Source organism: Molothrus aeneus, chromosome 2 (assembly GCF_037042795.1).
Source record: "Molothrus aeneus isolate 106 chromosome 2, BPBGC_Maene_1.0, whole genome shotgun sequence".
Lineage (NCBI taxonomy): Eukaryota > Metazoa > Chordata > Aves > Passeriformes > Icteridae > Molothrus > Molothrus aeneus.
The window spans coordinates 106,351,111-106,366,680 of record NC_089647.1 but is presented as its reverse complement, the minus strand read 5'-3'; the positions used below and the strand labels follow the sequence as shown (position 1 = coordinate 106,366,680).

General features: G+C 37.0%; 1 protein-coding gene across 1 annotated transcript in view; it reads left to right on the top strand.

The window, feature by feature from the left end:
* DMD (dystrophin) overlaps positions 1-15,570 on the top strand; it is a 1,043,102-nt gene that overhangs the window by 864,402 nt on the left and 163,130 nt on the right. Inside the window, exon 59 of the mRNA XM_066545460.1 lies at positions 14,631-14,777. Within this exon, the coding sequence (XP_066401557.1) occupies positions 14,631-14,777 (147 nt within the window). The remainder of the gene's footprint in view (positions 1-14,630; positions 14,778-15,570) is intronic.

Genomic DNA, 15,570 nt, shown 5'->3' with positions numbered 1-15,570 from the left:
ACTTGTCTGCCATTTTCTGCCTCTGAAGTCCAGAATTGAGGTCAGACCAGAACATTTTTAAGAGATTTCTCTTTATCAGTTTATCAGAGGGAAGAATGAGACTTGAGCTTTTAGAAGGAGAATGAAACATTAATTTTAAGTACCTAAGTGGCATGGTTATAGCAGGGACTCTGACATTTAGCATTGCTTTTTGTTTCAAGTTTGCCATATAAATGCAGCATGCATAGATATTAGTCTGATGGTGAAGTATTAACATTCCAAGACATGACATTAAATCAAAGATGCTCTTGAACTGTTTTGGTTCTGCTCAAAAGCCTTCTTTTTTCTTATGACCTGTAAATGTAAATATTTAGCCAAGAGGGAAAAAAAGTTCAATGCAAGCAACACATTTCTTACTATGGACCATTTTCTTCAGGCTTTCCTAAGTGAGTGCGGCACAGGGAGCTGTGTGGCTAAAGGGAGCAAAATTATATCTAAGGAGTATTTATAACATAGCTCTGATCTCCTATATATAGTCTGCTACTGAAATCTCCAATGCAAGGAAAAAGGACATACCAGAAATTATTATATAACCAGAGACATGGACATTCACTGAGACAGGAGAGGAGGGAAAAGGGAAGAGTACCAGAAATTAATTTTAATGTTGTTTGTTTCTGTGATGAGGCAATTTCTTCCATGAAAAAATCTGTCAGTACTGTGTTTCTAATGAAATCTTTTCTTAAAACATTGACAAAATAAATTCTTGGGAACAATCAAGTGTGTAGATTCTCTAATGATATTGTTTCTATGACATGGAAAAATCAATGAGCAAAGTAAAATCAATTTATCAAGCTCCTGTGCTGGTACCCAGTAATTATCTAGGGACTGTTTGATGTAGGGAGTGCAATGAATTTTAGATTGCCTGGAATGTTTATCAGGGAACCAATGAGTTACACATTTCTCATTTTCATCTTTATAAATTTAAGACCTCATTTTTTGGCAAAGGTTAACCCATAATAAAACTTTATAATTGCTACTTATCACTTTTATAGTGCTTCTCATGTTCCAGATAGTATGACTTAATTTTCTCATCTTCTTTCTGAGACTGCAATAGAAGTATTATCCTCAGTTTACAAATAGGGCAATTGAATCAGTGACTCTAATTTGTCCAGACAGCAATGCCACTCAAATTATGCTTATTCTCTTTAAATTTTACCTGAAAATTGTTTTATTTTAGTTAGGTTCAATTGTTCATTGGAGTAAGAATGATAGTTTTCATCAGTCACAGCAGAAGCCACTGTTGCCCATTTCCCAGAGCCACAGCCTTCTCCCCCTAAAGATGTGGAAGTGTTCAAGGCCAGGCTGGATGGAACTCTGAGCAACCTGGTCTAGTGAAAGGTTCCCAGTCCACGGCAGAAGTGTTGGAAACAGATGATCTTAAAGGTCCCCTCTGACCCAAGACATTCTGTGATCCTGTGTTGACCTGGTGTTTCACCCGTGCCCACTCCACACACATCGTACAGAGGAGATGGAAATTTCAATCTTAATTCAAGAGCTGGAACACAGAGCTTTCAAAAAAAAGCTGCAGGTCCATCTGACCATGACTATCTGCAGACATTCGAGACTGACTGGACTGTAATAACTTCTTTTGGCCTTAAGCTCTTTGAAAGACTTTATTCCCCTTACTAGAGGTAGTAATTAACAACTTTATGAGGCTAAACATTATGAAATACCTACATGGTAAACTTAAAGACATGACAGAAGAAAGCAGAGATTTCTTTTAAGATCTCTCTTATCTTTTTGTTAGAAAACATGAGGAATTCCTGAAGCTTGTTGTCAGAATTGTTTAATATTGGTCAAGTGTCAAAAAACAATCTGTGTTTCGTCTCTAAGCTAAGCTTTTGTATGTGTGCATATTTTTCCTCCTGAGCTACAGCATCTGCCTGCTGATATCTGGAAGCTTGAGGTGTTTTGTTATGTTATGATACAGGTGTTGCAATCTTTCTGGTTTAAACTGCTTTCCTTTTTTTTTGTCAGTGCGCTGGTTTTAAAAGCCAGTTGGAAAATAAACCCCACTGAAACTGTTCCCTTCCCCCTCACCCTCCTCTCCATAAGAGGGAGACAAAAACAGAGATTCTGAATTAAGGTGAATTTACTTGAAAAGCAGCAATGAAATAAGAAAAACTAACAGGAACAGCAACAGCATTAATAGGAAAAATATACAAAAACTGTGTGATTTGCATAAAAAAAGGATATTCACTGGCCAAGGCTATGCCTGGCCACTGAGATAAAAGGCAAAAATAGCCCCAGACTCTCCATGGTGCTCTTTTCCCCACTCCAGCCAACACCCCAGGTTTCTTCCAGGGGTGAGGATCCCTATTTCCAACCCTCAGCAATGACATGGAAGGTATGGAGTATGGAATAGAACCTGGGCTCACCCATGAGGCCAGCAGCTCCATCCTGTGCACGAGCCCCAGCCCAGCCTTTCCCTGACCCTTCCCTGCTCTCTCTCTTAACCACAGTGAGAAAATCAACTCTGTCCAGGCCAAAACTGGGAGAGTCGGTGAAATAGTGCATTTGTCTTTAAAATGCCATGCTGCTTTGCAGAACAATAGAGATTTGCTTTGTAGCAACTATTTTCTGAGCACAAGGAGTTGCTATAACCTGAAAGAGCTTTTGGTTGGTGAACACGGGTTATTATTCAACCTTTTCTGTTTGTATATCTAACATACATTTTGTACAAATTAACTAATAGCAATAGATACTGTGTTATTAATGATTTAAAAACAATTTCACTGAGTCTACAACCTAAGCATATAAACTTTGCAAGTGCTTTTTGCTTTAATAGTGCTGACTGAAACCATACTAAAGGGAAACTTGGGAAACTTTATGTTTCTTGTGACCTTGGTGTAGTCATTGTTAGACTTTCAGATCACACTTTGAAATCCTTCTAGTTATTTACAGTTCTGAGGTGCTTCATCTCTTCTTGCAAAGTAACTGAGTAATTGACTTTGATTATATGGAAAAATTGGTGTGGAGCTGTTTATAACACTTCAGCAGTCATGGGCTCTGCCATGACATGGTTAGAGTTGTTCTTGTAAAGTGAGTTACAGTCTAAATTTGCTTATTTACTTTTCCCCCTCCATGGATGAGAACACAATTTCAGAACAAATGACAAGGCAGTAGCATAGCTTCTATTTGTTCAGGAATCATAAAACTGTATATCAGCTGTTGATTTAAAATAAATAAATAGATCAAAAATTATAGTAATCTAGTAATCTGTGTTTCAGGATAAGTGCATCTATTTATTAGTATGCTTCTGTTCATTAAATTAGACATCCTAGTAAATAAATATTTTCTACTAGATACAACATTGCTACAAATTATAGCTTTTTCCCTCGAGAGTTCAGAAAAGAAGAAAATTAGTACCTGGCATTAGTTCATTTTTCATTTCATCTATTCAAATTTTAATAACCTTATTTTTAAAGAAATACTGAGTTAGTCTTCCAAATCGCAGGAAATAACTTTTGAAAAATGTAATGTTTTACTGATTTAGAAATATAGAATTCAAAATGGGAGAGAACTTAAAGAGAATTTGATTTTCTTCCTCCCTTGATGTTTTTTGTTTGAACTATTTTTATCCCAGAAGAGGATTTATATTCTACTGTAGTGCACTGTTGCTTGGTCATTTCTGAGTTTATAAAAATATATAGGATGGAAAATTAAATCAGCTGAAATCCATTTTGTCTCAACACCGCCTGTCCCCAGGAGCACTAAAATCAAATAAAAATACAGGGTGAGTTTAAAAGCAAGCTAAGTGTAGCACATTGAGCTGGAGGCTGACAAACCCAGGTTTCAATGAGATTTGAATCAGACAACACCAGACCCCTTAAAGAAGAAACAAATAATTTTAAACAAAAAAGATGGACACTGTTAAACTGTCCTGGGACAGTTCAATGTTGTGTGGTTTTAAATATAAAATGAGAATTGCTCTGGCCCATGAATACTTCTCCACTTGGACACCAAGTGAGCTGAGGAGGAGAATCCTCAGTGCTGGGAACCTGCTGTGGCAGGTGTAGGGCAAGCATTCACCTTACTGTGCACAAGGATCCTGCTCTGATTTAGCTGCAGCTGCTGCTTGTGTAAAACCTTCCCACAGCAGAAATTCATCTGACACAGGAGAACTTTTCTCCCTAAGTCATTTCATATTTTCTTCACAGTGCCAGATGTTCTTTTCTGTCTCTTTCACTGGTTGTGAGAATTGAGGTTTAACATAAGCCAGTGCTAGCAGGAGACTCTTCTATATGAGGGAATTCTTCATGAAAATGTCAGGCTGGCATGAGGCCACAGCCTTGTGTAAGTGCTGCTCACAGAGCAGGGAAACAGACTTTGTCTGTAGGCACAGTTGGCCTTTTCCTGAAATCTGCTTCACACCAAGTGTGAGAAATACCCATGATGGAACATGTAAGGGCATGATCATGCTCATAATTCTGGTCATACCCAAGTCCTAATGGGATGCAGTCACGAGTGCACAATGAGTTGGCAGATGTTATTGAAAGGTCATTATCGATTGTCTCCAAGAGTCACAGCAACTGGGAAAAATTCTTGCATCCTGGAAGAGAGCAAGAGAGCAACTCTCACCTTCAAGCAGTACAGGACAAAAGGACTCAGGAACTTACAGGTTATTGAGCCTCACCCAAATCTCTGGGAATGTGATGGAACAGCTAATCTTTTAAACCTATCTTCAGGCATATGAAAGACTAGAAAGTTGTATTGGAGGGAAGTCACATGTGAGATGGCTGATCATCACAGTGGTTGATCATCACAGTGGTTGATCCTGAATTAATATCATTTAATATTTGCATTAATGAAATGGTCCCTGGGCAAGAGAGCTCACCTTCAGTAATTACCCACTTGATACAAAAGTGGGAAGAACAGCCATTACACCAGATGGCTGTGCTGTCACTCACACAGACCCTGACGGCATGGAGAATTACACTGAGGGATCTCTTGAAGTTCAACAAGGAGAAATGCCAAGTCCTGTGTCCTGGGAGGAATGACCCCAGGTAGCCATGCACACTCAAAAACAATTGGCCAGAAAGCAATTCTGAGGAGAAGGGCCTTGGGGTACAGGTAGAAAAGAGCTGACAGGAACACTCTTAAAATCCAGTTATTACAATTACAAGGGAGATGCCTCTGCCTGAATTAAGGTGCAAACAAGACCATATGCTGAAGTCGATATTATGGATTTTATTTAACAGTAAAATGTGAGGTAAAGAGATAGAAAGAAATAGAAAAGGATTGAGGGGGGAAGAGGGAGGGGAGAAAGACAGTGAGAGAGAGAAAAAGATCAGATGGAATGATAGTCACCACCCATAGATCCAGCAGTATCCCACTGATAGTTTTCACCCTGGGCTTCTCAGTGGTGGGGGTTCCAAGGTTGCTCAAAACTTCTCACCGTTTATACACTTCAGCAAAAAAAAAGGAATCAATGCTCATTGGGTACACAGTTCTCTCATTCAGTTGGTTAAATGATTCTCTGACTTCCAATGCTAATTAGTCCCATTTTGTTCTTTCTCTTTGTTTGAGTCAGTGGCCTCCTATCTTCAGTCAGCAGGCTATGGCTCTTCCCTCACCAGACCCAGCCACAGCCAGCTACCAGCACAGCTGCTGAGCTGGCCTTCCCACAGACTCCTGGCAATGAAACATCCTTCTCCCCAGCTTCACCTACCTTTCCTTAGACCTGAGATGATTGGACATTAGTACCACGTTTATATTATCACAAGTCCCTGTCAGGTGGATTAACTCACTGTCCAAATTTCAGGAATACAGGAGGCATATTTGGGATGGGATGGGCTTTGGTCACAGATAACCAGTTGCTTCAGTGATCTTAAGAGCATTTGACCAAATTGTGATTTTAAGTCTCTTACACAGACCCTCATGGCAAAGAAGGCTGACAGCACCCTGGGGTGCATTAGGCAGAACATTGCCATCAGGTTGAGGCAGGTGGTCCTTCCTCTCTGCTCAGCCTTGGTCCACCTGGAGGGCTGGGTCCAGTTTTGGGCTCCAGGGTATGAGAAAGGTATGGATTTCACTGGAACAGGTCCAGAGCAGGACCATAAATAAGGTCACAGGACTGAAGCACTTTCCTGTGAGGAGAGGCTGAGAGAGCTGGGACAGCTCAGCCTCGAGACTCAAGGCAGCTCAGTATTTTATCAGTGTGTATAAATTCCTGATGAGAGGGAATGAAGAGAAAGCTGGACCTTTCTTAGTACTGTCCACTGACGAGAGACAATGGGCACAAATTAAAACCCATCAAGTTCCACCTGAATATGAGGAGAGACACCTGTGGCTGTTCAAACACTGGCACAGGTTGCCCAGAGAACTGGTGGAGTCTTGATCACCGGACATATTTAAAACCTGACTGGACATGGTCCTGGGCAACTGGCCCTGCTCTGAGCAGAGGGGCTGAGCTGGATGATCTCAAGAGTTGCCTTCCAGCTTCAGCCAATCTGATGACAGTTTAGAGTTTAGTGAGAATGAAAACATTTTTTAATGCATGCCTTTGCAATGATTTTCAGTAGAAATACAAAATTATTTAGAAACCATTATGCATTTAAACACTAATAACAATAAGAAATTTGTGTTCTTGCCTTCAGTTTTTGTACATGTCCAAGCTTGCATGGTCTTAAAAAGTTTAAGAAGTGCAAAACATTTAATTTCTAAATGTAGTTGCTACAATATTTAGTCCTGTATAAAGAAAAGATATGAACTGTCTAAATAGTAAATACCATTGCTGGAAAACTAGAGATGATTTTCAAATTATTTGATTTTTTTTCCTTCCTTTATAAAAAGCTAAGAAAAATGTTTTAAATTCCTCATGTTTAGGCTTGTAAAAATGAACATTGGTGGAACAGGATACTATCTACTGATAGTATACTGAGGTCTTCCATTTACTGTCTCTGGGGGAAACTAACTTCAGGATCAATTTTAATTTTCAATGTTATGCTCTAAGCATAAACATAGTGTTCAAATCAAAGGCTGGTGTTGCTATAATTGCCAGTCCATAAAATTTGAGAAATAAAAATCTAGAGATGATGCCAAATTGCCTCTAACATCTTATACAGGCATCGTGCCAGTTCCATCCATAACCAAATAGATAGAGACTCATTTCCAGAAGCTGGCACTGAACATTTAAATCATTTGATGCATTGGTGAAATGAACTTTAAAGTCTCTTTTAACTCCTGTTTGCAACAAGAGAAGGGTACTGCAATCTATGCTCGATGAAATTCATGGTCCCTCTGCCCATGAGTATGGGAAATACTAAAGAGTCTTGATTTTTTACTAGTGTGCTCAGGTTGACTCAGGAAAATATAGTGGGAAAAATATCACACAATAATGCTGACTAATTGTCCATAAGTGGTCTCACACAGATTTTTTTAAACTTGTTTACAAGTCTAAGTGTTGTTAAGGAACACAAAGGACAGAATAACACCCAAAATGGGTCTGCCCCCAGCTATTTTTCACACCAGAAATGTTGCAGGTAAGTAGAAGCCAATAGGAATCCTGACTATTTTAAATTGTAATTGTAAAACTTAATAGCTTAAGTTTCTTATTGAACAATTGCATACCAATTGCAAATAAATAATTATTAGATATTGTCTGTTTATTAAATACAACTTTTAAGACATATAGCTAAACTCAATCTCAGTACTACTGAGGTGTGCATATGACTTTGTATGTGCATGCTGTTATTTTCCTTTGTCAGTGTGGCAAATGCTAAGCAGCAATGATTTCATACTCAATAAAGCTGCATAAATGCGTCTTGTTCTGACAAGACACTGTTGTGGACTACATGTAAACGTACATGGTAGGTGTTTGGATCAGTAGGAATAAGGACAGCAAATGTAAAAAAGCATTTTTTATGATCCATTGGCATTTTTCAATAGCAGACAATGAAGAAAAAACCATCCTCATTTTAGTCTTTCTCTGTGCACAAGGAATACTTGATGTTCTGGGAATATGCTTCCTTTTCAGGGTGTATTTTCCAAATGGCTTAATGGGCTTTAGTCGCCCTATTTCATTAATATCAGTGAGCTGGAAGTTACAGGCACTCGATTGAATTTTGATGGGACTCCTGAACTCTGTGTTTGGCTTGTCAGCCAGCAGTTCAGCATATGGCTGAGGGAGAAGGGGTTAAGAAATAGAAAATATGTATTGTAGAGTCAGTGTTCCTTTCTGAACTTTATGATGAATTCAGCAACAAAAACTCCATGAAGCTAGAAAAATATTTAATATTGATTATATATATTACAAATATATACTATATGTTTATATATGTATGTTTATATACAAGTATATATAAATGTATTATATACATATATATAAGTATGTACAATTAGCATAAAATAGATAATTCTCATATTGGAATAAGCTTGTTTTTTTTACTCTTCTACTTGAATGATTAGTGAATATTCTTTGAGTTTTTATAGAACCAATTTATGAATCCTAAAAGAAAAAGCAAACCTTTTCATGGCATTGAAAAAAAACCCTCCCCCTTTGGTGAATCTTTAAATAAAAAGAAGTAGATTTTTTTTTTCTCTCTCTCTCTCTTCTGAACATTGGGCAGCCTTCCAAAGCAGAAACAGTCTGTGTTAGGGTTCCTTAAATAAAAGATAGGATAAAACCAGCCACATGGCATGTGAAGTGTGGAAGAAAAGACATCTGGAAAAAAAACCCTAAGCATTACAGTTTCATAAATGGAGTTGGTATTCTCTGGAAAGAGGTGAGGGCTACTTGGTAGTTTTTACTACTTTGGAATAGGATACCCAAAGTACAAACAAATTTAATGAAAAATATGCAGAAAATGACTTGCAAATAATTTTGGGAGGCTTATCCTGTGTCTTCTGAAATACCTTAGAAACAGATCTGTAATTACAGGCACTAGCCTGAAATCCTTTTGGAATTGCAGTTCCAGCACTAAATAGAAAATACATAAGAAAATCCAAGAGGATAACCAGTAGGGAAAAGATTTGGCTTGGTGCTGAGCACTGCAAGTTCAAAACATTGCTATCATAATAGGGATCACCATGAACTAAAGGTCAGCAACTCTGCAAGGACAAAAATAACCCAAAAAATCCACTACAGCAGTGTTCAGTTTTCAGAAAGAAAGCTGCACACAAATGAGGAAGCCTGCCGAAAAGGAACCAAAAGGAAAAAGTGTGTGAAGGCAGCAGAGAGGCACTGCATCCTGAGAACCAATCCATACCATCCAAATGGATTCAGAATGACCTGGAAAGATGGGGTGGCTAAAGAAAATAATAAGGAAACCTATTTGAAGCAAAAATACAAAGAACAAATTGTCTTGATTAAGATCATTAAATCATCAGAACCAGATGGATGTTTGGTCAAGTGTTCTAATGGAAGTGTAAAATAGCTGTATCTATTAACAGCGTTTTCTTATTTAAAATCAAGGGGGTTTAATGAGGAGTGATGAGGGACACACATGGTGATAAATTTCAAATAGTGCATGTAGTCAGGCCTGTGGACCTACAGACAAGGAAATCTGGGAAAAGATATTCTGTAGAAGAGAGAACAGGCTTGTAAAATAGATGAGCCTTACATCTCCAACTGTGCCTTTAAGGAAACATGGGCACAATGTTTAAGGGGCTATAGGTCATTTGTCATTCCCCAGGAATTTTAAGGATGTCTTCCAGTAAAGAAACTAAGTTCCACTGAGAGAATATGAAAGGTCTTCTGGTGGATAAATAGACAATTACTGGGAAACAAAAAGCACAGATCAGTTTTGCTAAAGAGGAAGATGATGTGCTCCAGAAGGTCTACTCTGTCCAGCATGTACATAAATGAACTGGAAAATAAAATTTCTAATAAAGAGGCACATCTTGATGATACAAACCTATTCAAAGTATTTAAGGTGATGACAGACTGCAAGCAGCTATGGAAAGCCTTGACAGTACTGACTGCCAGCAAAGTGATGGCAGATGAAATCAAATGCTGATAAATCTCAAGCAAATGAAAGAAAAAGTTATCCCAACTTTCTGTGTAGTAATGATCTCTTTAGGCCTTTCAAATATTCCTTTAGCACCCATGAAAGAGGTCTTGGAATCATAACAGAAGTCTCTGAAAACATCGCATCAATACTCAGCACTGTCCAGAAACCCAAATGAAATGTGAAGAATTACTCAAAATTACTGAAAAAGCAGAAAATATCATGATGCCACAGTGTAAGTCCCTGTTGTATCTATAACATGTATATAGTAGGAGGTGTTAGGGATCCCAAATCTAAAAACTATTATAACAGACTAGGTAAAAGGTATCCAAGGACAGAATGAGTGGTCTTGGAGTGGGCTTTTTCTTTTTTTTTTTTGTCTTTTTTTTTCAAATAGCTGTCTGTATGTGAGTTACTTGCCTAGGCTCCCTATATTGTCAATTAAAATCTGCTCATTTCTGTTGTCGCAATTCAGAATGTGATTCTTGTCATCCTATAGTAAAACCTTACATTATCAAGAAGATGGATTTGATTAGCTGTAGATATAAAGGAACCATGTAAATATAAAGGCAAATCAGATGTACATACCTTATAGATACCCACATTTAATCAAATATATCTCCATCTTTGCATCTTAAGCAAAAGGAAGGAAAAAAGCATGATGCAGGTCTTGCACATCCTGACATAGCACAAAGTCCACTGGGAATGGTTGATCTATGTCTCTTATGAGCTAAGATTTAGGTCACAAGTGTGTGACAGAAACAGGTTGAAAAAACTCCAAAACTCTAACCTAAATGTTAAATTTACCAGAGGATATTTTTGATCATAAAACCCTATGTTAGTCCAAAAATCAAGTATGAAATTCTTTGGAAAAGATTCCATCAAGATCTGTTTGACATAAAAATACAGCTTCTGGCTCCATAATCTCTGAGACTCGAGTTGCTGAGCTGAAAGAGTGCAAGGGACAGGGAAGCTGGTGCCTTCCCTTGCTTCCTCCCTTAAGGAATTGTGTTGGCTAATATCAGACAAGGGACTGGGCAAGATGAGCTCATCATCTGGCTGATTATGGCCACTGTGTGCTCTCCAGAGTTTTAGTATTTGTCTGGTTAGGATGCCTGTGGTATGTGCTCTTCTGGAGTCCTTGCTCATTTTCCAAGACAATTTGAAATATTTTCTAACAAGACTGTACGGATCATTTAAAATCCAATCTACCACCTACAGTATCACAAAGCATTGAAATTCTGTCTTGGATGAGGACAGTTATAATGAACATAATTTGGGGCTGGTTGTCCTATCACTGTTCATACTGTGAACTCTCTTTGCACTCTGAGCAATTTAATGGGTACATCTCCTCGTGATAGTAATACACTACTACTCACCATGTGTTTTGGTTTTTAAATTACCAGCAATATAATTCTTTAATTTTGCTCAATATAAACCTGTTATATGTTTAGTGCTTGTTATGCAGAAGGAAAAGAAAAATAGAAAAAATCAACCAGTCTTGTAGTATACAAAATTATTATTAGAAATATAAATATTTCTGTAACACATTTCCAGTAAAAATTCTAAATTTCTGCTTCTACAGATGCTTAGCTCTTGAATCATGTAGGCTGACTGATGGACTGGATGTCTGTGATAAACTATTGCTTAAAGAAGTCTTACAGTTGCTGACTCCTTAATAATTCAAAGTCACATTCCAAATCTTTCTGTGGTTATTTTTCTCTTTTCTGTCTACAGTTTTCTAATTGTAAGCTTATTGGCATTAATAAGATAGCTGTTAATTGACTAGCATTCCTTTTTTTGTTCTTGCTGTTTATCATGTTTGGATTTGACGAGGTAAAATAATAACACTAGCAAAAATTCAGGCTTAGCAATAATAGAATACAGAATATTGAATTTAAAGGCAAAAGCTGTGGTATTTTGTGCATTGGAATATTATTATCACGTTGCAGAAATCATTATCCTTGCAGCACCAAAAAATTAATTAGGGTATTGATTGAAGAGAAGGGAGAAGATAAGTTTTCTTCTTTACTTCCATGTCTATTTCATTGCTTTCAGTGTGGGTTGCTTCTGTGCCATAGCCTTTTTGGTCTGTAATATAACTTACAGTCAAAAAACATGCTGACTAATTATGAAATATTTTCTATTTCACTTTAATTTAGGTATAATGGCTGTGTGATTTACCTAATAATTAATGTCAGTGTTCAAGTGTGACCAGTACTTTCAAGTCCAAAATACAGAGGCAAATAATTGCTCTGAAATCAGCCAGATACTTTATATGTTTAAAAACAAGTGCCTGATAAGGCCTGTGTGCTTTGCCTAAGCAGTGATGTTTTTCAATCAGAAAGCTGACCCTAATCCCATACAAATAATAGAAAATTAACTTGATTTAGTACAGGAACTGCATTAAAGTGCATTGTAGTGTAGGAACTGATCTTTGCATCTATTGATTGGCATTTATTCTGTCAGTGTTTTTGTATTTTATATATATATATATAGTGTGTGTGTTTAATTTTTATTATATATTACCTTTATTATATATTTTCTGTTATATCTAAATATATACACATGTATATCTATATTTTATGCAAAGTGGTCATTGGTGACACTAGATTAGGGGTGTTCTTTCATCTTGGAAACAAAGCAACACAGGAGGAACTGAGTTGGTCATTCCAAATGTAAGCCACAGAGTCATGACCAGGCAACTTGGGCCATGATAGCAGATCACAGAAAAAAGGCAGTAAAACAACCATTTGTAAGTGAAGTGCTCAGACAGAGGTGTATATATTTCTTCAGCCTTTGAGGCCTTTACTTTACAACAACAAATGTCTACTTTTACAGCATGTTGTTTGTTCTCTGAACTCACTTGCTAACTAAAAAGTTCAGGGTAAGCACATATATAACTCTCTAGGGTAAAACCAAACGTGAGCTGTCTTCTTTTTCTTTGTATTTCAGACCTTGCTCAGCACTATACCATAAATCTGTTCTCACCAGCAATGTCAGTTCTACTCCAGTGGTATAAAACTGGTGAAATGGGGAAGTCAACTGTTATGTCATGAACTTGATGTATGCATCTTCTCTCACATCGTGGCATTTGCATATTTCTCTGCACTTCCTTTACAAAATACACATCCCTTCTGATGGTGTATTTTAAAGATTGATCATTAGAGTCATTCACTGTATGAGTACCACTTAAGTCAGTCTAACTCCTTATGTTGCAGGGTAATTTAACATGATTGATGGAAGTCAAGTCTGGTTTTAAAAGATGTTTGAGCAACAATTTTTCAATGATTTTTACCTTTAGTGCTCTTCATGGCATTCTAATGCCTATGAATGTCTTCATATTATTTACTCTTAAGGTTCACTGAGATACTGGATAGGCTTTTTTTTAACCTTATTTTGCATCATGTGTTGATGAAAAGATTACTAGGCAATAATTTCAGGTTATTTGATGAACTAAAATGAGATGCAGACCACATGTGGTTTATATTAAAAATGCTGAGAGAAAGGAGCTATAGAGCAGACTAATCTTGCAAGTAAATTATTCTACCTTTGTGTGCAGACATCATATGGCAATAAAACATGATCCTGAGAATGACAGAATTTGTCCCTTAGAAATGACTCATTGTTACATTTTGATATATTTTATCACATTAAAAATTCATAAATATCTCCTTAAAAAAATAGATATGGAGCAGTGAAAGATCTAGATAGAGATTCCTCTCTTTGATAAAGTCATGGTGCCCTGAATTTATCTGAATGTACATCATGGAGACATCCTCCTCAGGTTGTTGATTTTAAAAAGAAGTTTGTAACTGGCAGATTCTGGTTTTCACATACATTACTGAAATTTCTAGCTAAACTGCTTTTAGGCATAGTTTTAAAGGCTATCTTAAAATAAACATTATTTTTGTTTTTTCTTTTAAATATGAGCATGTAAGCCAGTTTGGGGTGCATAGCAATTCTGGTTTTCACATACATTACTGAAATTTCTAGCTAAACTGCTTTTATGCATAGCTTTAAAGGTTATCTTAAAATAAACATTATTTTATTTTTTCTTTTAAATATGAGCATGTAAGCCAGTTTGGGGTGCATAGAAATATTTTTTAGTCTTTTTTTCCCTCATTTTTTTAATGGACTTCCCGTTATTAACCTTTTTTATTTGTAACACACAAAATATCCATGGTAAAACGAGGGCCTTGGGTCTGTAAAAGTTTCATCATTTTTTCTATTTGTCATATTTGTGAACAGCTGTCTTCCGCTGTTTTCCTGTGTTAAACTATACTTGTATCACTCCCATCCATCCTGACTGAACCTGTTAAACACAAATATAGATGGAACAGGAGACAAGTGTGCTCTGCAGTGTACCTCCCAGTGGGTGTGCTGGTTAGAAATTTGGCTAAACTGGACAGAAGTGGCTGTGAAGGTTCCAAATTCCCAGCACCTTCTGAAATGCCAGGCCTTACACTTGAGATCAAAAGTCCACATGAAGTTAAATAAACAGACTGAATCACGTCTGTACGCTCTTTCCTTTCAGCTTGGCATGTAATATCTTTACATTACTAATCAGCTGGTAGCAAAGCCCATAGTTTTTTTAAGTCAGTGCTCTTATTAATTTGTATTTCTATTTTATTCACACAGGTTTATCGAGCAGAACTTGTTCCCCTTAAGGAAAAGGTGCACCATGTCAACGAGCTCGCGCACCGCTTCACTCCCCCAGACCTTCAGCTCTCCCAGTACAACCTCAGCTGTGTGGAAGACCTAAACACAAGGTGGAAGGCGCTGCAGGTATGTTTCACATTACTTTTTTCTTTGTGCTGCATTTAAATAAATATTTCTGTTTCTCTGTGCTTTGTTCCCTGTGGGATAGCACCAAAGGCGTACTGAGGAATGAAAGATGAGAAAGCCCCAGAAAATGTTTTATTGTTACCATTCATAAATGCATTAGACAGAGGCCCAACCTGATATTGTTGATGGTTTAAAAATATAAAGGGCAAACCACACGTTTTGCACTCATTTCAAAGATAATACATTATCTTCCACAGAGCTCGGGTAACATTGTGAACAATTCACTTTCACTGTAAATTATTGTTTTGATTTATCAAATCCAGATATTTGGAAAATAAACTTTTTATCTTCTCTGAAGTTACTTGGAGACAGTATATCAGGGTGAGATGTTATTGCTGATAGAACAGATAGCTAATTGAAATATTATGTTTTACTGTCTTTTTTCATAGTTATTTAAATGTCACTTGGAAGATACAGAGAGTAAGGTGAAAGCACTCCAGTAAATTTTTAAACACATCCTGAGGGGAAAAGACATAAGTAACTTTGAAAGGTTATGATATACTAAAGGCCAAGTTGTGACCCTTGGAAAGAGGAAAGACACATCTGTTCCTATAATATAATTTTTCTTAAAAGAGAGGAGAATTTGAAATGTATTGAGAGGCAGAGCACTTTTTTTTTAGAACAGAATAAAATAGCATAGACTGGAATAGAATAGACCAATTGGAACAAATATACAATTATTTTGACCAGCTGTTCTACATGCAAGATCTGCAGGAGTCTTACAACCAATGGC